The sequence below is a fragment of the Equus quagga genome, chromosome 19 (assembly GCF_021613505.1).
Source record: "Equus quagga isolate Etosha38 chromosome 19, UCLA_HA_Equagga_1.0, whole genome shotgun sequence".
In the NCBI taxonomy this organism is placed as follows: Eukaryota; Metazoa; Chordata; class Mammalia; order Perissodactyla; family Equidae; genus Equus; species Equus quagga.
This window is the reverse complement of record NC_060285.1, coordinates 5,791,188-5,811,752: the sequence shown is the minus strand read 5'-3', so window position 1 is coordinate 5,811,752 and position 20,565 is coordinate 5,791,188. Positions and strand designations below refer to the sequence as shown.

At 56.9% G+C, this 20,565-nt stretch overlaps 1 protein-coding gene across 1 annotated transcript in view; it reads right to left on the bottom strand.

The window, feature by feature from the left end:
• Positions 1-806: 806 nt before the first annotated feature.
• Positions 807-20,565, bottom strand: part of SHISAL1 (shisa like 1) — a 137,168-nt gene continuing 117,409 nt past the window's right edge. The window contains exon 5 of the mRNA XM_046646591.1: positions 807-6,715. Within this exon, the coding sequence (XP_046502547.1) occupies position 6,715 (1 nt within the window). The 3' untranslated portion in view covers positions 807-6,714. The remainder of the gene's footprint in view (positions 6,716-20,565) is intronic.

Genomic DNA, 20,565 nt, shown 5'->3' with positions numbered 1-20,565 from the left:
TCTGGTCCTTTTCCTGCGCCCAGCCCTGAAGCTGAGTGGGCTGGGGAGGAGGTGTGTCCCCCCCACCACTCGGCCATTGGATGGGACTCGGGGCTGGAGGTGGGAGGAAGAGCTGGAAGAGCGCTGGCGATGGAAACTGCTGGGAGCCTGATGTGGGCCCCGTGCCTCTGAGCATCACTGCACCCGCCAGACTGCTCCTGGGCTGGAGACCTGGGGGAAGAGGGTCCAGCCGGCCGCCTGGGCCGCGGTTATTGGAGGCACAAACCCCTGTTTGCTCAACAAGCACGTCCCTCCCTCCTGGAGTGCGGGAGCCTGGTCTTTCTGAGAACCACTGGCCGGAGCCGTCCGTCATCTGGTCCTTCTGAGCCAGGAAGAGCTGCTCTCATGGCCGCAGCCTGAGGTGTGACGGTTCACCCGGAAAACAAGGTCGCAGGGGTCAGGACTCACTCCCCCCCCACCCCCCGCCCCCCCCCTCCGCCCACCCCGGCAGCAGCTGTCCCTGACCTGCCATGGGCTCACGGCTCCTCCCCCGCCCCCCGCGCCCCTTCGTGGCCCCGTCCCCTTCCTGACCTGGCTCCTCGGGAGGGGGCCCCACCTGGCCTTTCAATCTGCCCTTGGTGCTGCACCCCCTGTGGTCTGAAGGGTGGACTCAGGTGACCAGCTGCCCCTAATGTGCCCCTAGACAGCCCCTCGGCTGACGCCCCCACCCGGTCCTCCGCCGGCCCCCACAGAGAATGACAGCACGACACAGCTTCCCGCGGGCGCCTTCTGAAACATCAAAGCAGATTCTAACACCGGGAACAGTTGACGAGACACTCCTTTATTAAAACCTCAGGACATCTTTATAAAAACTACTGTATATAAAGACGGGAGCAGTGCAACAGCGGGCAGTGGAAAACACACGGTTATTGGTACATTATAGTATATTATTATTAGGAACAGTATTGGTTTTTGGTTTTCCCCGGTTGTCAGCTCTCAGAGGGGCCCCCAGCCCGGCTCGGGTGAAGTCGGGCTTTACGGGAGAGAGAAACCGTTTCTGTCCCACCTGTAGCCACGTGCCCTTGTCCCCTGACCCGGGGGAGGACACACGGGCCCTGGGTGGGGTTTCCTGCCGTTAGGGGCACGGAGCCCCCTCCCTCGGAGTCCCCACTTAGTTATTGCACGTGACCCAGACTGACTGTTTGGTTATCTGCCTGTGATGGAGCCCACTAGCTCTAACATTGAAACGAGGAGGAAACTGTGCATGAGAAACTGAGGCAAGGGTCCAGGAAGACACTCTCTCAGTCACCAGTCTGGTTCCAGTGGGGCCACACGGGACGCCCACAGCAGCCGTGGAAGCTGTAACTTCCTGACCTGCCATAGGCTCATGGCTCCTCCCCCCGCCCCCCACACCCCTTTGTGGCCCCGTCCCCTTCCTGACCTGGCTCCTCGGGAGGGGGGGCCCACCTGGCCTCATGTCCACGGCCATCCTCCCTTGACTTCGTCTGACTTCGATGGGACCTGCATGTTTCAGAAGGCAGCTTAGGGCAATTCACTGGGCACCTCATTGCACAAACCCGGGGTGGCTGCTCACGGCGCATTTGAGAGGAACAGTGCCCCCTGGAAGTGGGCACTGCAGCGGCCCTGAATTTCAGTCTGTCAAGGGCAAGGGGGTTGGGGCTTTGCAGTGAACATAGGAGGTTTAGGTATAGTCTGACTCACAGTCAAAGCCACTCACTCACCAAGCATCTATCTAGCACCAACTATCTGGCAGGGTTTTGGACAGGACACTTGGGGACAGGGGGACAATGCTACCTCCACGGCCACTTTCGTGGATGGGATAGGTAAGTCTTCCTTATTTGCTTTGTGAATCTGAGCATCCCTAACTATTAGGCACAACTAGTCACGTCACAGGTGATGCCAGCCTCTCCCGAGGATGTGGCGTGTTCCCTGACATCTCCGTGCACAGCGGGACCTGCTTCCAGATGGGCACTGGATAAATATTTGTTGAACAGATGAGTGAATGCATGCGTGAACAAATTTTTTTTTTCTAGGATCTTCTATGTCACCTGACTCCCCGATTTCAACATTTGAGTTTTTCGGACCATGGATCCCGAAGCTGCACATGTTCGCCTCCTACCGTCTGGGGCTGCCTCTGTGCCACAGGGAGGGGCTGGGGGCCTTGCATGGCATTGGTGGCACGGGAGGGGCGCACAGGGCATCACCCCCGTCTGGTGACGTGTTCCGGGGCTGCAGACGGCAGTGACCACAGTGTCACCCACTCTGGGGGGTCGGCTGCCCCCTGACCTCTTGGACGGTCTGTGGGGACTAGGCAGATGCCGTGTGGTGCTCGCCAGGTGAGCAGTAAGGTCAGGTGCCACACCGGCCGCCTCCTCTATTGCACCCAGGTTTCCGTAGCGGAGATGGGGGCTCTGCTATGACGTGGCTGCCCCTCCACACGGACAAGAGGTGCCCCCAGTACCTCCAGTCGGGCTGACACGTCGACCGGGACTGTCGAGGAATCTGCAAATTCACTTCTGGAGGCCACCTATGGCGTGACTCCTCCTGTCGGGGGACCAATCGGCCAAGTGGAAAAGATTAAAATAAACCAAAGAATACATTCTAAAAGTCTCCGACTCTGGGGAACTGTGTCTTCTTTTACAGCACAAGCTCTAGTAGACGCAGCGGATGGAGTGTCCACTGAGCTGGGGGCGAGGGCAGGGACAGACGGCCGGGGGGACGGCAGAGGGCCGGAGGGCACGGAACTCAGAAATGACTGAAATGACCTAAAGAGAGCTTTCGATGTGACAGTGGCCCGAGAAGTATCTCTTGGCGGAGGCCTGTCACCCTGTATTCCCGGCCAGGTCTCCTCGATGCCCCCCGTCCTTTCCAGTTCTGGGGACAAATTTGCCTGAAGGGGTTTTTGGTTGAGGAGGGGACATGCCACCCACCTTAGCTAGCAGTCTACCTGCTAATTTTCTAAAGCATCAGAGACAGCAAGAGAGACCGGATCAACCCGCAGAATCGCGTGTGTGCACCTGTGCATTCATGTGTGTGTGCACACATGCCCGTGTGTGCGTGCGGGCGTGTGTGCGTGTGTGTTTTCGATTAAGGCCTGTTTCAGGTTGGTCCTGGTCAGCATCAGATGCTCGCCCGGCAGGCGACTCCGAAGGCCAAGGAGAGGGCGGAGGGGCCCGGGGGCGCTACCAGGTACTGGTTCTGAATAGAGATCCCGGAACGCACAGGCACACCGTACGCGGACGAGAAGGAAAGCATAAAACTGCTCGTTAATAACACACCATTCCCAGCGGGAAAAGGTCCTGACAAACACAGGAGTCCGTGACACAGACCAGCGGCGGATGCAAACTCCTCGGCGGGCTCGTGGTCCTCCTCTTCTTGGATTATTATTATTGTTATTTTTACAGACGACGTAGTGAACAGCCAGAAGCTCACAGTAAAGAGTAAACAGAGGCAGCTTGAAAAATCAGGTTTGGGAGTCACTGAAAAACGTCAACTCTATAAATCTCTACTTGGTCTCGTCACCCCCCTGCATCATATTCTCAGGGACACTCTGCCAACTGGCACGTCCACCCGCCCCAGGAGCACGGGGACCGGCTCTCGTCGGGATGAGTGGGGTCCCGTGGGGTTTTGAGGAGCCCTCGGCATCGGGAATGACTGAGCGGCACTCATGTCTTCCACTCCGGGTGTTCACACCACAGGCACCGTCCTCACCCGCCTTGGCCACACTGCGAGGCAGCGAGTGTGGGTACCTTCCTCCCACACCCCGTCCCACACACTTGACAGGTGAGAAACTGAGGCTCAGAGAAGAGAAGTGATTCCCCCAAGGCCACTCAGCTGGGCAGGGGCGGTGCTGGGGGTCTCCACACTCTGGGTCCGTCTACACTGCAGGCTGCTCCGCACTGGTGTGCAAAGTCTGTGATGTCTGCTGAGCCACATGTGGGAGGCCTCCGGCTTACAACGGCATTTGCCGATCCCAGCCCGGCTGCAACTGTAACCTGCTGCAGGGTTCTCAGTCGCTCCTGAGACCCCTGGCGGGCCAGGTGCAGCAGCCCGCAGGTCGCAAACCTCAGGGAGGCCACTCAGCTGAACCCCAGCCCGGCTGGGCTACGGGACAGTGACCTCTGGCTCCGGGCATTCGGGGCGGGGAGGCAAGGCCACAAGCTCCTTCTTAGCAGAGGAAGCCCTTCTGTCTGAGCAGCTGCATGAGCGTCACCCAGAACCGCAGGAAGCCAGAGGTGCGAGCCCCCTGACGGCCCAATGACTCCCTCCTCTTACCGATGGGGAAACTGGGCAGAGAGGACTAGCCCGAGCACACTGCTCTTAACGCAGAGCTGATGTCGGAATCTGGGTCTTGTGCTCACCCTCCACCCCCCAGCCCAGTTTAGGTTCCTTTGACTCCCGAGGCTGTGCACGTGGGTTGCAGGTGCGGGCTGATCCAGCTGTGCTGAATGGCTGTGAGCACCCTGCCACAGCAATTGCTGCCTGGCAGGGCAAAGCCCTGGGGCATGTTCTGTGATGACTCAGCGTCCAGGGGAAAGGAAGCCACGCTACCCCTAATTGAGAGCCCTGCCTCTGCCAAGCTGTGTATCACTGTCTGGAGGAGACACGACTGACGCCATGGGCTTGGGTCTTCCAAGGCCAGCTGTGTGACCTTGAGCAAGCCGCTTGACTCATCTCAGCCTCAGTTCCTAGTCCATGAAGCGGGGAGTGTCCCTTCTTTGTGGGGCTGTTGAGAGGATGAAAAGCCAGGCTGTATAGGAAATGCTTTACACCTGGAAAGTTCTTTCTGCTTGAACAAAGGCTGGGGCATTGTGCTTGTGCAGCCTGACAGTGACTCACAGTGAACCACAGAGTCTGGGCTCTCTGACCTTCATCTCCTTCCATTCTCCCTCTGGGTTCCTTGAAACCACTAAGCCTCTTGCTGCCTCAGGGCCTTTGCACGAGCTCTCCCCTCTGCCTGGAATGCTCTTCTCGCACCTCTAATGCCCATGACTGGCTCTTGTACACCATTCAGATCTGGGCTTAACTGTCACCTGTGCAGAAAGGCCTTCCGGAACCACACAAGCTCCACAAGACCCTCACTAACATGGTTTCGACTGAATTCTCAGCAGAAGGCTCACCACTGTTGCTATCTTCCTTACTCACTAATTTCTTCACTGCCCTCTCTCCGCAGCTAGAAAACCAGCACCGTGAGCAGGGCCTGCTGCTCACTGCTGGGTGTGATGAACCGCGAGGACACTGGGTCTGGCTGAGTGAGGACACACAATCAGAGGGGACATGCACTTATTCGGCAGCGCTCACTGCCCTAAGGGCTGGGGGAGACTTTAGGATCACTGACACCAGCGCGAGTGCGTCTACACTGGCAGTGCGGCTCTTGGGGATTTGTGTGATCACTGCCTGGATGATGCCACTGGGGCAGGGGGTGGCTGAAGGCGGTGAGCACTGTGGATGGACATCCAGGTTTGGGTGGAAGTCCCACCTTAAAGTGGAAGGGTTTCTAGAACCTTCTCCTCTGAGTTTCCATAAGTGCTCGTCACCCTGTCCAGCAAAGATCTGTGTGTCTATCTCTCTCACCAGACGGCGGCCCCCCCGGGGCAGAGACAAGGCCTGCCTGACCCACGTCGCGTCCCCATCACTGCCCAGCACCGGGCCCGGCACACGGCAGGTGCTTAACCAGAATGTGCTACGTGAACGAGGGTTCCGGGGCGGTGATGGTGGAGAACGCAGAGCAACGGATCGTCCACTGGAAAGCCACTGGGGAGACGCTGCGGGGACGGTGCTGGGGGCGCCCTGGCTGGGGAGGCTGGACCTTGGGTTCCTGCACCCCTGACGGCAAACCGAGGGCCTGGTGTCCTCCTGGCTGTGTGACCCTGGGCACCTCCCTTGCTCTGAGCCGCTTCTGCAGGGGACTGACCCCACCCACTCCCGGAGGGCGAGAGAGGTGTGCATGAAGACACCCAACCTCACGCCTGCTCAGACGTGCCCCTTATTGTTACTGTTGTTACGGGAACAGATCCTGCAGGACGGACCCTCACTGGCATTTTCCAGTCCCCAGTGTCCCCAGAGACACAGTGGGGCCGTGCCCCATGCTTGCCAACTCCCTCTGCTTCACAGCTGCCAGCTGGTGCAAGAAGCCGGAGCCCGCCTGGGATGCTGGCGAGGACCCCCACCACGTGGTGACCCGTGCCCATCAGAGAGCTGGGGGACCCCAATAAAAACCAGCCAAACAAACACAAAGAACACTCTGAATCACACACGTGCACGCACGCGCACACACACACACTCACATTCAATATTCAGACACGCATAGGCCCACGGGCCACTACCGGAGGGAGCAGAGTCAGGGGAACTGTGGGGACGACGCACAGGCCTGAACCCTCCCGGTCTGAACCGGCCGGAGCAGCTTAGTGTCGGTCATCCTGAGTCCACAAGGGCGTCACCTCTCAGAAGCCACCAGCCCAAAATGGGACTATTGCTTGTGGACGGGTGGCTCAGAGCCCCCCACCCTGCACCACCGGCCCCCTCCCCTGAGTTTGCTCCCAGCTGTAGAAGTCCGCGGCAGGGGATTTTGGGCACAGGCGGCGTTCCCTTCTCTGCCACCGCCGCGGCCGCCTCGGCTCTCCCTGGCATCTCTGTGGAAGCTGTTCTTCTCGGAGGCTGCGCCGGGTGCTTCTGGTCTCACCTCCCCCATCCTGAGGCACGGCAAAAGGGTTTTCTGGGGAAGCAGAAGGAAAGAAAATATCACATGGTGGGGACGCACCGGGAACACTTCTCTCAGGCCTCAGGGCCAGGAGAAGCCAGGTTTTCTCTGAGCACATGACCCGTCTTCGTCTTGTGGATATTGAGAACCATGTGACTTTAAGACTGGAAAGTCTTATGTGGTTCTCGGAATTACTAGCGCCCCGGCCCGTGCAATAAGACAAGAAAAAGCAGAGCGCATCAGCAGTGGAGGAGAAGAACCCAAATTACACCGGCTGGCAGATGACACACACAGAAAGTCCCAGAGAATCAACAGGCTAATTATTAGAACAGAGAGGGTGGAGGGAAAGATACAGTTTTCAATCTGTGACACATCAAATCAACTCACAAAAAAACCCAGTATTCTTTTACCCCAGGAATTACCAGGTGATTGCACGTCTCAGCTGGGGATGGTCCCAGTCAACACCTGCTGTTCTGACATAATTTTTAATATTGTTCCCCTGTCATCCTGAAATCGTTCTGACTTGGACGATAAACCGTATGGCCACCTTTGCTACAACCAACGGGGAAACATGAACAGATACAGATACCACTCATCCTCATCACAAAAATCGTCATGAGTCTTGGCATCACACCGCTGGATACGAGCACACCCCACAGAACCACGGGGAGGAGCCAGGGCGCTCCTGGCAGAGGACCAGGAGGGTGGACACCAGCCCACGGGGTGCGTTCAGCTTTGATTGGCAGAGTCGAGCTGCCTTTGTCCTTTCCTCTCTCAAAATCACCTCCAAACGAGGACACTGAGGAACAGAAGCACAACCCCCACCTGCGGCAGGCACAGGGCGGCCCCTCTCCTGTACCCATTTATAGGGGCAACTGTCCCATCACAAATACTCCCCTGTCCAGACTCCCTTGCACACAGGAGTGGTCACATGACCCAGCCCAGCCAACGCCGTGTGAGCGGAAGTCTGTGGGGAAGGGGTCGTGAACCCAGAGGAAGACCAGGAGGATGAAGGACCCTCACTGATGCGGGTGGAGGGGAAGCAGGGAGAAACCCAGGGCTGGCGGGGCCCCAACCGCCCGCCTCACCCACTGCGGCTGCCTCTCTGCTCCGCGCACCTGCTGACAGCTCTGGACTCGTGAGGTGTCTTCAGGCAGCCCCAGCGTGGTTGGCAGGGGCACGGTGGCAGGGGGGACGTCCAGGGAGGGGCTCTAACCAAGCCGGCACAGCCCATCTTTCCAGAGTGAGTGACACTCCAAGGGGCAGGGCCAACCCCCAACCCTGCATCAGTGGGAACGTGAGCACGGGCTCGAGGTGAGAGACCCCAGGGAGTAGAAAAAGCCCGCTCCGGTGTCCCCACCCTGCCTCATCCTCCCCCACAGCACGTATCTCTATCCAGCACAGCACGTATTTTCCTTGCTGGTCAAGTTTGCTGTCTGTCTCCCCCAACTAGAAGGCAACATACAACAGGCCGAGGCGTTTGTGTGCTGTGTCCGCTGCTGTGTTGCCAGGGTCCAAAGCCACAACAGGCACACGGTAGGGGCTCAATAAACATTTGTGGAGTGAAGGAATGAATGCACCAAGGACTTACAGCCCACAGGAACCATCTTTTAAGTATAAAGTCAACAGGAAACTTTTTGAACATATTTTTGAATTATAGTTCCCATGAGCCCTTCTTATATAAATTACCAGAAAACCAAGGCTAAATGGGGTAACTCTGGCAAGAGCCGTGGCAGTGAGAATCTCTCTAACTGTGGGACTGTGTCTGAAACAAGTCGAAGGATGGTGACTGTTATGGAAAGAAGGAAAGAGAAAGCAGAGAACTGACACACAGTGGTACCTCTCGGTTACCCCTCAACCACAGGTGACTGGGGCCGTGGAAAGCAAAACTGGATAACGGGGACCACTGTGGGGTTCAGTACCATCCACTGTTTCCAACATCTGCTGGGGTCTTGGCAGGAATCCCGTGTGGATAAGACGGGACTACTGTAAATAATAATAGATAGGAGGGGTGCAGGTGAGAAGGAGGGGAGTAATATACATAAACTATGTCTTATTTATTTACACTTGGAGGTCTAAAGAATCATTTAGAGGTATAAGTAACATTAGAGGTACAAAGGTAAATAGAAAAAGTACTATAATCACTTAAAATCATTTGGTGGAAGGGAGAGTAGGAATAGTCTAATTTGGACCTCATTCATAGCAGGGAGAAAATAAACATTGTCTAAAGAAACAGAAGATTAAGGGTATCATAACACAGTATAATTATCAAGATAACCATGAGCTCAGAAACACAGCTTTCCAAATTGTCAGAAGACATACACACAAAAAATAAAACAAAGAAAACAGAGACCATATGGTGAAAATTGACAACCCACACAAAAGCTATAAAAGCAGAAAGCATATCACAAACTATGATGACAGAACTAAGACCAAATGTATCTGCCATATCAGTAAATGTTAATGAGCCACACACTTGCTAAAAAAAAAAAAAGACTCTCGGATAAGATTATAAACAAAATCCACTGAAGGTAGAATGATTCACAAAGTTTTCATAAAAAGGACAGGCAGATGATGAAAAAGCTCTGGAGATGGACGGTGGTGATGGATGCACAACGATGCGAATGGACTTAATGCCATTGAGCTGTACACTAAAAAGTGGTTAAAATGGTAAATTTTGGGGCTGGCCCCTTGGCCGAGTGGTTAAGTTCACGCGCTCTGCTGCAGGCGGCCCAGTGTTTCATTGGTTCAAATCCTGGGCGAGGACATGGCACTGCTCATCAAACCACGCTGAGGCAGCGTCCCACATGCCACAACTAGAAGGACCCACAGTGAAGAATATACAACTATGTATCGGGGGGCTTTGGGGAGAAAAAGGAAAAAATAAAATCTTTAAAAAAAAATGGTAAATTTTATGTTATGTGTTTTACCACAATAATAATAATTAAAAAAAAGCACGGGCAGAGACATCATGAACAAATACAAACTAAGAGAAACCAGGGGTCTTTTCCTGAATATTAGACAAAGCTGAAAACAGGGCAAGAAATATTGAAGGGCATTGTGTGGGCACCAAGATGAGAGTCATCACGAGGATCTAAGAGTAATGAGTGTCTGTGCACCAAATAACACAGCCGCAACGTTCACGAGCAAGAACTGCAGAAAATTTAAGAAGAAAAAGAGGATGCTAGTATTAGTGCATTTTAATTCACCTCTCTCAGTCCATCGCAGATGAAGGTGGCGAAAACATAAACAAGGATAGAGGGAGCCAAATAAACTAACAACATAGTAGACGTGCATGTGTGTGTGTGTGTGTGTGTGTGTATTAAACACACTCCACCCTCTGTTCAAATGCCGTGGAAAATGCACACACAAAAAAATGACTATCAGGCCACAAAGAAAGTAAATTCCCCAAACTAGAAATGAGACAACATTCTCTGATCATGATATAGAATATGAAAATATTAATAACAAAACCACGAAACAAAACAAACTCTACCACCAAGATGTCTAACCACTCTTTAAAATTACTTTTGAGTCAGAGAGAGAGCAAAAAATCAAAATGGCAGGATATCTAGACAACAACGAAAATAAAAGTATTACAATTCAGACCCTGTGGGATGCAGCCAATGCAACACTCAGAGGAAAATTTATAGCTTCACATATTGCTATTAATAAATGAGAAAGACACAAATTAACTATCCAACTCAAAAAGTTAGAAAAGAAAGGCAAAATAAACCCAAGGAAGGCATATAGGAAAGCAATTGATAAATTAAAACTGAAATGAAGTTAAAAACAGAAAAGGAAGGAATGAATAAATAAATGCAATTTGTGGTTCTTTTTGAAAAACAGTGAAACACATCAACTGCTGGGAATCTAATAAAGCAGAGGGAGTGACCGCTGGCAAGTTAGCAGTTCTTTCGCTCTCCAATTCCACTTCTCCGCTATCCCTTAGCCCCTCCAGACGGGCTTTGTCCCAAATATTCTGCAGAATTTGCCCTTGTCAAGGTCACAAAGACCTGCATGTTTCTAAATCCAGTGGTCCATTCTCGGTCCTCCTTTCACTCATTCTCTCAGCAGCCCTGACACAGCTGATCGCTCCTCCTGCCTCGGGGACACTCCTGGTTCTCTCCTCCGTCTCAGGCTCCTCTCTGGGTCCCTCTCTGTCTTCCTGGTCTCTTCTCTCCATCTCTACACTGTCCTGAGGATCTTGTGTCCTCCCAAGGATTTAAACACTCACTACGCACTGATGACTCTCCAGCCTCAAGCTCTCCCCTGGACTCCAGGCTCATTTCTCCAACCGTCTACTTGACATCACCAACTGGATATTAACAGACATCTCAAACTGAATATGCCCCAAATTAAAATCCAGATCTTCTTCCCCAGCTCTGCTCTTCCTGCAATTTTCCTGAGCTCAGTAGATACAGTGCCATCCTTCCAGTTGCTCACATCAGGGTCCCAGAGCATCTCTGGCCCCTCTCTTCCTCTCGAACCCCACATCCAATCCATTAGTAGACCCCATTGCCCCTCCTTCAGATATGTCCATAAACCTTGCACTCCCTGCTGCCTCCATTGCTCCCACCGTGGTCCGCGCCAGCAGGATTCTCGCGATAGCCTCCTTGCTGGTCCACTCCTTCCGTCTATCCTCCACACGGCAGCCAGAGGGATCCCGTGAAAATCTACATCGGATCACGTCACTTCTCTGCCCCAAACCCTCAATGGCTCCCATCTCCCTCAGAGTAGAAGCCAAAGGCCTTCCCCTCCAGCGCCTCTCTGATCAGATCCCTATCTTCTCCCTTTTGCTCACTCCACTCCAGCCGTGATGGCTCATGTTACGTGTCAACTTGATGGGGCCACGGGGGCCCAGATAGTTGGTCAAACATTATCCTGGGCGTGTCTGTGAGGGCGGCTGTGGGCGAGGTTCCCATTTGAATGGGTAAACTGAGTAAGGCAGGTGGCCCTCCTCGATGTGGGCGGGTCTCCTCCAGTCCATGCGGAGCCCGAATCCAATTAATGGGTGGAGGAAGGGGCGGCCCCCTCCGCCTGCCTGTCCCTGAGCCCGGACATCGCTCTCCTCCTGCTGTCACAAGGGGACTCGGGCCGGAACCTGCGCCATCCGCTGCCCTGGGGCTCCAGCTCGCCGACCACAGCTCTCGGGGTTTCTCGGCCTCCACAGCTGTGGAGCAAACTCCTCACAGGGAATCTCTTTATACACGTCCATTCTGTTGGGTCCGTTTCTCTGGAGACCCCGGCAACACCCCGGCCGCGCCAGCACCTGCATCTCTTCTCCCAGATAAGCACACGCTTGTGCCCTCATGGCCTTCATGTCACCCATCTCTGAGACCGTCTCTGACCATCCTGTGCAAACTTGCACTGCGTCTCAACTCCCTCTCTGTTCTCATGTGGTTTCTCTGCCCAGCTCTCGTCACCACTAACAGCCCGCAGAGTTCACGGAGATGGTTTTTACATCGTCCGTAGGCCCCATAACAGGAGGTCTTGCCTTGGTTTTGGTGCACTGCTCTCTCCCCAGGACCAATAATGATGCTGGGCACAGAGCAGGCGCTCAGGAAACACGGGGGGAACAGACAGATGAGGAGAGAAAACAGGGTCGCCTAACCGCTCAACTCTATCCAACGAAATCAGAAAACCTGGACGAAATGGGTGAATTTCCAAGAAAACAGAAATTACCCAAAGGATCCACGGGGAGAGAAGCCAAACAGACCAATTGCCAAGAAGAAAGGGAGAAACCGTCAAATCGCAAGTGCAGGGTCTGAAACAAGAGAAACGCACAGAAAGCTGCCGCGGGCAAGTGTCCTGGAGAGCAGACAGACGAGAGGAAGCTGCCGCCATCTCTCACTGTCGCCCAGCTGAGATCACGAGGGTGGGCGCCACGGGTCCGCTGGTTTGTGGGGGGAAAGCCTCTGCTTGGCTGCTGGTAGGAGGGACGTTGGGGTCCCTTCCGGAAGGTGGTCGGACAGGAACCAAAGTTACAGGTGCCCTCGCCCTGGGCCCAGCGGTTCCACCTACAATTATCCCACCAACGTGGCCCCTGGGCAATCTCATTCTTCGCAGCAGCTCGGGTCAAAGTGAAAGCTCAGGATCGTCCATCAGGAGGGCACGGGTGCAAAGGCGGCGGCTCCCCGACGATGCAGAGAGACGCAGACCTCCGAGGGCCCAGCAGCAGCCCCAGGACGCCCCACGCTCGCACGCCCCGTTCTCTGACCCGCATCCTGGGCTGCTCTCCCTGGCTCTGCGGCTTTAACGAATGCTGAGGCCTCTCCCCTGAGCTTCCGTCTTGACTTCTGGCCTCCTGGACCTCCCCCTGCCCGCCTAACAGGCATCCCGTTCTTAACATGTCCAACACCGAACTCCTGAGCTTCCCTCTAAACCCGCTCCTCCTCGGCCCCCCGCATCTCAGCCCACGGCGGCTCCCTCCTCCCAGGAGCTCAGGTCAAAAGCCTCAGAGCCGTCACTGACTCGCTCTTCCCCCTCTCACCCAGGTCCACTCCATCGGCCAATCTCATCTATTCAAAACAGACAGGATCTCACCACTTCCCCCCGTCTCCTCCATCACTGCCGCCGTCAGAGCCCCCGTCCTCTCTCACCTGGCGCATTTCAGTACTCAGCTGATTTCTCTGCCCACACCTCCCTGCAGTGTATTTTCAGCACAGGAGCCAGAGTTCTCTGTTTTTAAAAAACATATATATATTAAACCTCTTCTGCTTAAAACCCTCTAATATCTTCTCCTCACCAAGGCCCTGCTGACCCTCCATGCTGCCCCCTCAGTGCCCTTCTGACGCGGCCTCCTGTCATGTGCCTTTGTCACTCTTCTCCAGCCGCACAGGCCTCTGTGCTGTTCCTTCGACACTCCTGGGTACTCCTGCCTCAGGGCCTTTGCACCTGCCATTCCCTCTGCCTAGACTGCTCTCTAGGCATCTACGCAGGGCCCATTTTCTCAGCAACCTCAGGGCGTGGTGCAGACGGCTCCTCCAGGAGGCCTTCCCAGCCCTGCTGCACCCCAGTCCCTGCTTTACTCTCCCCGTCACACTCCCTACCAGTGATGTCCCGTCTCTGTCATTTGAGGACCATCTGCCTTCCCGCCAGCTCAAACGTTCCGTGAGGGCAGGGCTTGCCTGGTGTCGTGCCCGCTGCTCTATCCTGGCCCTGAGTACGTGGTAGGGGGAGCGTGTAGCAGATGATTCAGACCCCAGCCCTGGAGACCCCATCTGGCAGGGCAGACAGTGACATCAGGGGGGTGGATCTGAGACAGAGGGGGCCCCAGGGCTGGGGAAGAGGAAAGTCAGAGGAGCCTTGAGGGGAAGTCCCGGTGGCTGTTTAGCTTTTGCTTGGCTTCCCACAGGGATGGTGAGCTCACTACCTTGAAGCCCATTGTCCTTTTGGCTGCTCAGTTATCTAGAAAACTTACAATGGGGCCAAATCCCCTAACACAGTTCACAGCCCCCTGCCCTGGTGGCCTTTCTGAGATACGGTGGCAGCAGCAATGTCCCTTCTCTCTGTTCCAGGCTCCCCCTTCTCTGAATGGAGGCAGTATCCCCTCGACCTTGGCCAAGGCCTCCAAGTGGCTGTCTCTGCCCTGGGCCCCCCGTCCAGACGAGCCCCGTCTCACTCCCTAGGGAGACACCTCCGTCTGGGGACGACAGGCCCCAAATCGAGGCTGGTGACCCTCGAGGGGAAGGGCGGGCCGGGCCTCAGGTGTGGGCGCTGCTCTATTCCTCAGGCCGGCCAGGGGAACGTGGCATTTGTTTCAGCATTTTTACGCCTTAGAGGAACGTTGAACACACATTCTTTGGCAGAACAAGAAATATTTCAAGATCAGTAACATTAAGGAAACTCTGCTTCTGGGTCCTGGGAGGGTAGTGCTTTGCCGCCTGAGCTGGGCACTTGGGGCCTCCCACTGTCGCTACTTTCGCGGCCTCACCTTCCAAGGACTCTCTCTCCAGGCCCGGGTGTGCCCCACACGCTGGGGGCACCCTCTCCTCGGCACCCTTCCACGCAGCTGGTCTGACCCGTGTGGGTCTCGGTGACAGTCAGGACCACATGGCGCTGTGGAGGGGCTGGCGCAGGAATTGCCATGGGCCTCGGAGTCATACAGGCCTGGGTCCATATCCTGGCTCTGCCGCTCACAAGCTGTGTGACCCCAGGCAAGTCACTTAACCTCTCTGGACCTCAGAATCCACCTGATGCCACTTCAGGCGTGCAGGGCCATCCTCACTGCTGGCCAGCAGGGCCCTTCACCGCGCGGACCCCCCCCCGGCTCAGCTCATCTGGACACAGCCCAGCCCATCAGCCTCTGTGGCCCATGTGCCTTGGGAACACGACTTCAACAGAAACTTCCAGAACAAAGCTTTGCCAAGGTCAACTTTTGTTCTGCTTCTGTGGCAGCTGTGCCACAGCCACGCAGGCAGCTGCGGTCCACGAGCGCAGGAAGCCGCTCCCAAGCAGCCTGTCCCCGAGAGCCTGCCTGCCCCTGGTCCTGGGGCTGCCCGCCGCCCAGGCACTGTGCCGGTGGCCTGGCCCCTTACCGCCAACAGCGCCGGGAAACCAGGCTTGGGGCCACCAGTGCCCCTCCCACTCGTGTCAAGGCCGCCGCCACCCACGAGGCCTCTGGCAGCGCTCGCTCCCTGGCGGCGTCCTTGGCCCGGCCCGCGCTGGGTGCTGGGGCTCAGACCCTGGTCAAGCGTGCGTCCCGCCTTTGAGGGCTCTGAGTGGGTGGGAGCCACAGCAGGACCCCTAGGCCAGAGCGGCAGATCCACGCTGCATCGGCAGCCAGGGCTTGGGGTTCATGGGGGCACGGCCTTGATGGGAATGGGGGACCCAGGAAAACCCTTGGGCACTGATGCCGAGCTGGGCCCTGAGCAGAGTGAGCAGGAGATGGGAAGGCTCTCGGGGTGGGGGGGAGGCCCGGCCTGAGCCAAGGCCGTTCAGAGGACCGGGGCGGGGGGGGGGGGGGACGGCTCAGGATGCTCCTGGGGAGGCTGAGTTGAGAGGGGCAGCCCCCAGGCGCTTTGGCCGCTAGGCGAAGGCATTGGGATGGACTTGACCCTCGGGCCCCAAGGAGCAGGCGTGAGCTCCTCGTTCCAGAGGAGGCAGGGCCGGGCTGGTGCCGACGGCACGGTCCCTGCACAGCTTGGCCGAGCTGCCCAACAGCCCCAGGGGGCCATTATTCCCCCACAGACAGAGGAGGAGACTGACGCTCAGGGAGGCGCCTCAGCTGGCCCAGAGTCACGTGTCCACTTAGCGGTGGAGCTGGGAGTCCAGCCTGTGCTGCCAACGCCGGGCTGCGCAGCCACCCCTCTGGGGCAGGGCACGGCCTGGAACCTGGCCCTCGGCCCCCAGGACAGGAGGGTGGGCAGCTGGCAGCTGCAGCCTAATTGGGAAGAGGAGACGGAACACCTGGCGATTTGAATAACAATGGACGCTTCCTGCAGGCGGAGGAGGCTGTGACAGTAACCCGCCCACCGAAGCAGAGTCGTCAGAGGCACCGGGACAAATTGCTGGGTGAACCTCCGACAAGGCGCCCTCCGCGGGGCTGACAGCTCGCATGTATTTAGCACTGACTATATGCCAGGTGTGGCGCCAGGAGCTTTTGCAAGGTTTTCCGTTACATTCTCACAGCAACCCGGAGACGCCGTCAACCGCATCTTACCAGGGAGCAGACGGTGCGGGGCCCCGAGTGAACCGGGGCCGGTAGGATTCAACCCCACGGAGCTAAGACCGCACGCAGTCCCCCGGGGTCCAGCTCTTAGCCGCGGAAGGTGTGGTCCTGGGAGGCTGCCTGGCGGAGGTGTGCTCGTGTGATGATGAGAGAAAGTGACATGCAAGCATCTGGAAAAGGTGACGGAAGCTCCCATGAGCCGCCCTCTGCGCCCACTGACAGGGCTGGGAGGGAAAGAGTGACGAGGCCCAGCGCTGGCGAGGGGGCAGAGCAGCCCCGAGCCACGGAGGCAGGTGGCTGCCAGGAGCTGGGAGAGGCAGGGGACAGTTCCGCCCTGGAGCCCCCGCAGGACCAGCGCCACCAGCACCTTGATCTCGGGCGTTCACGAGGTTCACTTTGAACTCTGACCTCCGGAACTATGAGAGATTACATTCGTGTTGTTTTAAGACACTAGTTTGTGTCATCTGTGTCAGCAGCCACAGGACACTAGCATGATTCCCAGACAATGGTGTGTGCAAGTTCCCCAGAAGGCCTGGGTGTGAGTGTTCAGAGCAGCTTCACTTACAACGGCCCCAAAGTGGAAATGAGCTACACGTGCTCAGCAGGTGAATGGATAAACAAACTGCGGTACGTCCATACAGGGGAGTACTACTCAGCAGTGAAAAACAAGGGCCGATCGCTACACACAACAACGTGGATGAATTTCTCTTAGAGACACAACGTTGTGTGAGAGATGCTGGTGCTATGAGCCCACGCCACCCAATTCCACACGCAGCCCAAGGTCAGGCAGAATGAGTTAGGGGCTGGATGTCAGGGGAGGGGTGCTCAGGGCGGCGAGGCAGCCTCATGGGTCCTGGAAAGTTTGATATCTTGGACTGAAAGGCATGAAGCTGTGCAGATAAGATGGCACCTTATTACTTTAATGTGGAGAGGGTAACGGAGCCACGGGACACCTCCCCCTGGCAGTTGGTGTCTGGCGTGCGGCAGCTGCTCCATAAACATTTCCTAAGGAACCAGTGGAAGTGGCTGCCTGGTGACGCCCTCCCCCCTCCATGGAGAACACGGCATCTCAGGTGCACTCCTCCCATCTGGGTAAAAATAAACGCTCCGTGTGTGCCGCTTTGCCTGTTTACATGTGATCTGCACTCGCGTGCCACCCTGAAGGCAGGGACGATTCCCCCATTTCAGAGATGAGGAGCCTGAGGTTTGGAGGGGGGGGGGGTGTTGGTTGGCAGATGCCCCACATCCATTCCCTTCCCCCCTTCTGGACTGGTCTCTGCATCCCCAAGGCCTGACTCATACCCACCTCGGGACAATCAGGACCAGCAAGACATAGTTCTGGGGTCTGTGTTTGAGCTGATGCAGATGCTAATATTGTCTTTGCTGCTGGGTTTGGATTGTTGCTTTGGGAGCTGGTGGTAGCTGACTCGTGACCTAGAGGGAGAGCTGGGCCTCAACCTCAGAGAAGTGGAAGTGAGAAATGCAAGACTAAGTCCTCTTCAGGTGGTTGGAGCTGCTGGATCAAGCCTCTCCTGAAGCCCATATTCCCCTCTGGTGTGTTCAGGGGTATGAGTTAAACATTCTCTTTATTGTGTAAGTTAGTCCGAGTGAGGTTTGCTGTTGCGTGCAAAGCAAGAGCATTCTAACTGATAAGTGTCACTGGGTACAAATCCGGGCTTGAGCCTGTATGTGAAGCTTCATCTCCTCTTCCCAGCCAGGGTACCCAATGCTCCAGCGCCTGCTTCCAAGGCCCTGGCCGACCTGTGGGATCCCCCAGTTCTCGCAAATTTGCTGGGAGGAAAGCAGAGACAATAACATCATTTGACATCGGGGACAGCGACGCTCAGAGCCACAGAGTCCAGGGAGGAGCTGGAGAGGGGTCCGAGCCTGGGGAGGTCCTTCTGGCAGCCTCTCCCCACTCCCAGCACAGAGCCTGGCGTACAGTAGGGCTTTGTGGGAGGTGGCTGAACAAATAGCGGAGGTCAGTGTGGTGCGTGCTCCGCTGGCCAGAGGCCCCTTCTCTGCCCCCTGCAGACCCGTCCTCCTGGCAGGATCGGTGTGCGGGGATCCAGGCATGGGGGGGCGTCCTGACCGACGTGGTCACTGCCAGAGGCGGACGTGGTCAATCCGTGGATGTGGATGCAACAATGTCCCTGAGAACCCGCCCACCTCCAGCTCTGAGGGGCCCTCGGTCAGCGGGCGAGAGGACCCCATGTGACCCAAGATACTGAGCCAGAGGGAAGAGAAGGAGCTGGGGATCACGCAGCTGGATTTCCCACTCTTGCAATCTCAGGGAATGACCCTCTGGCCTCGGCTTGCACACCCCAGTGATGGGGAGCTCACTGCCTCCTAGGAAAGCGAGGCTGCTGTGACGTGGGCTGCCTGGTGAGTGTCTTTCTCCTGCACGGAATCCTGCTTCCTGCACCCGCTTGACAACCCACGGCCCTTGGGGCCTCAGCTCCAGCCCTGTTCTGGAGAGACGGGCGGGTTCCGTGTCCCCCGTGAGCCGGTCTGTGGCTCAGGTTTCTCCGGATCACAGCCTCCCTTCCCTCTTTCCGGCTTCCGGCAGGAGCTGCGGGGTGGCGCGCCCGTCAGCCTTCATGCCCGCCATCAGCCGTTAGCCACCTTTCTCCACGAGCCTCAGTTTGCCCATCTGCCAAATGGGGACTGTGTGAGGTTTGCACAGGACCCAGCGTATAGACCCGCCTCGTGCACAGAAAGCCCTCGGTAAGCGGCCGTCCTACTAAGTGGGGAGAAGCAGCCTTTCGGGAGGGGACGTTGGAGGCCCTCGAGGGGCGTTATCTTGACTTTATCGAGACATCCTATTGGTCGTCTAGATGGATGAAGACGGCGGAGGTGAAAGTGCGGAAGGAGGGGCTGAGAGAAGGCACATGTGTGCACGTGTGTGTGCGTGAGGGGGGCTCTGGGTTATCCGGTCCCTCATGCGGCATGGGCACAGCTGGTAAAGGTGTGAGGACCCGGACGGAGGAACCAGGCCGCCTGTCACTCTGTTTGACTCAGAACGTGCCATGTGACCTCTCGGAACCTTAGCTTCGTGTCCGTCAAATGACAAGGGAAACCCCTGCCCTGGGAGGTGGCCGTGCAGGTGACGTGGGCGGGGCTCTCCCAAGGGCCCCTCGGACCCCAGGTTTTGGTCACCAGGTCTCCAGGAAAGACGAGAGACCGTCAAAACGAAGACCCTATTTGCAGACAAATTAGCATTATTTTGTGTCTTCAGGGCACTGCCTCATTTTAAAGAATCTGATGGGAAACCTCACTTTCTTTCCCTAAGGAGAAGCTGGCCGTCACCCCCGGGAACGTCGAGGGCACCCAGGGGGAGAGGATGGCTGTGCCTTCGGGAGTCAGCTCCGCTCAGGGCTCCGGGCGCTTCCTGGAGCTCACTGATGCCCCGGGGGCAGCTCCCGCCCACCTCGTCCTCCCCAGGGGCCCCTCAGATTCCAGGACAAGCCCCTCAGTGGCAGCCACGCTGGTGTCAGCCCAGCCGCGCCCCAGCTCCTCCCGACCCATCTGTGGTGGGGCATCACCCATTGCCACACACGGGCAGCTCAAACGCAAGCTGCCCTGCAGGGCTGAGCCCCAGAGCCAGCCTGCCCCTGGGGCCCCACCTCGGAAAAGCCCACCAGCATCCTCCCAGAGGCTCGGTCCAGATGTCCTCTGTGGGGTCTCCCACTTCCTAACCATCCCCCACCCAACGTGCCAGCCAGTCCCGAGGGCCCCGCACGGCTTCTGCCACCCCCGCTCCTGTGACAGCCTCTCTGATGGACTGCCAGCTCCCCTCCCCACTGGCTGCCAGAGGGAACATTTGAAAAGGCACATTGGGCCATGTCCCTCTCCTCAAGGGCCATCCCCCTGTCCCTGGAATAGGAAGCCCTCTCCTCACGGAGGCCAGGCACAATCAGACCCTCCACCCCTCCCCTCCTGTGCTCCCCTTCTCTCCCCACACTCCTGCACCCCATCTCTCCTTCTGCTGCATGAATGCACTGGCTCTCTCTGCCTCAGTGCCTTTGCACATGCCGCTCCCAATGCCTAGACCCTTCCCTGCTCCCACCTCAATCTCCTCCAGCTTCGCAAGCTCACTCTGTTCTATCCTATGGACCCAGCTGCCCAGAAAGGCAGGGCCAGAGCACAGATCAGGAAGGCTGAGCCGAGGGCCTGTCCTGACCCTGCAGGC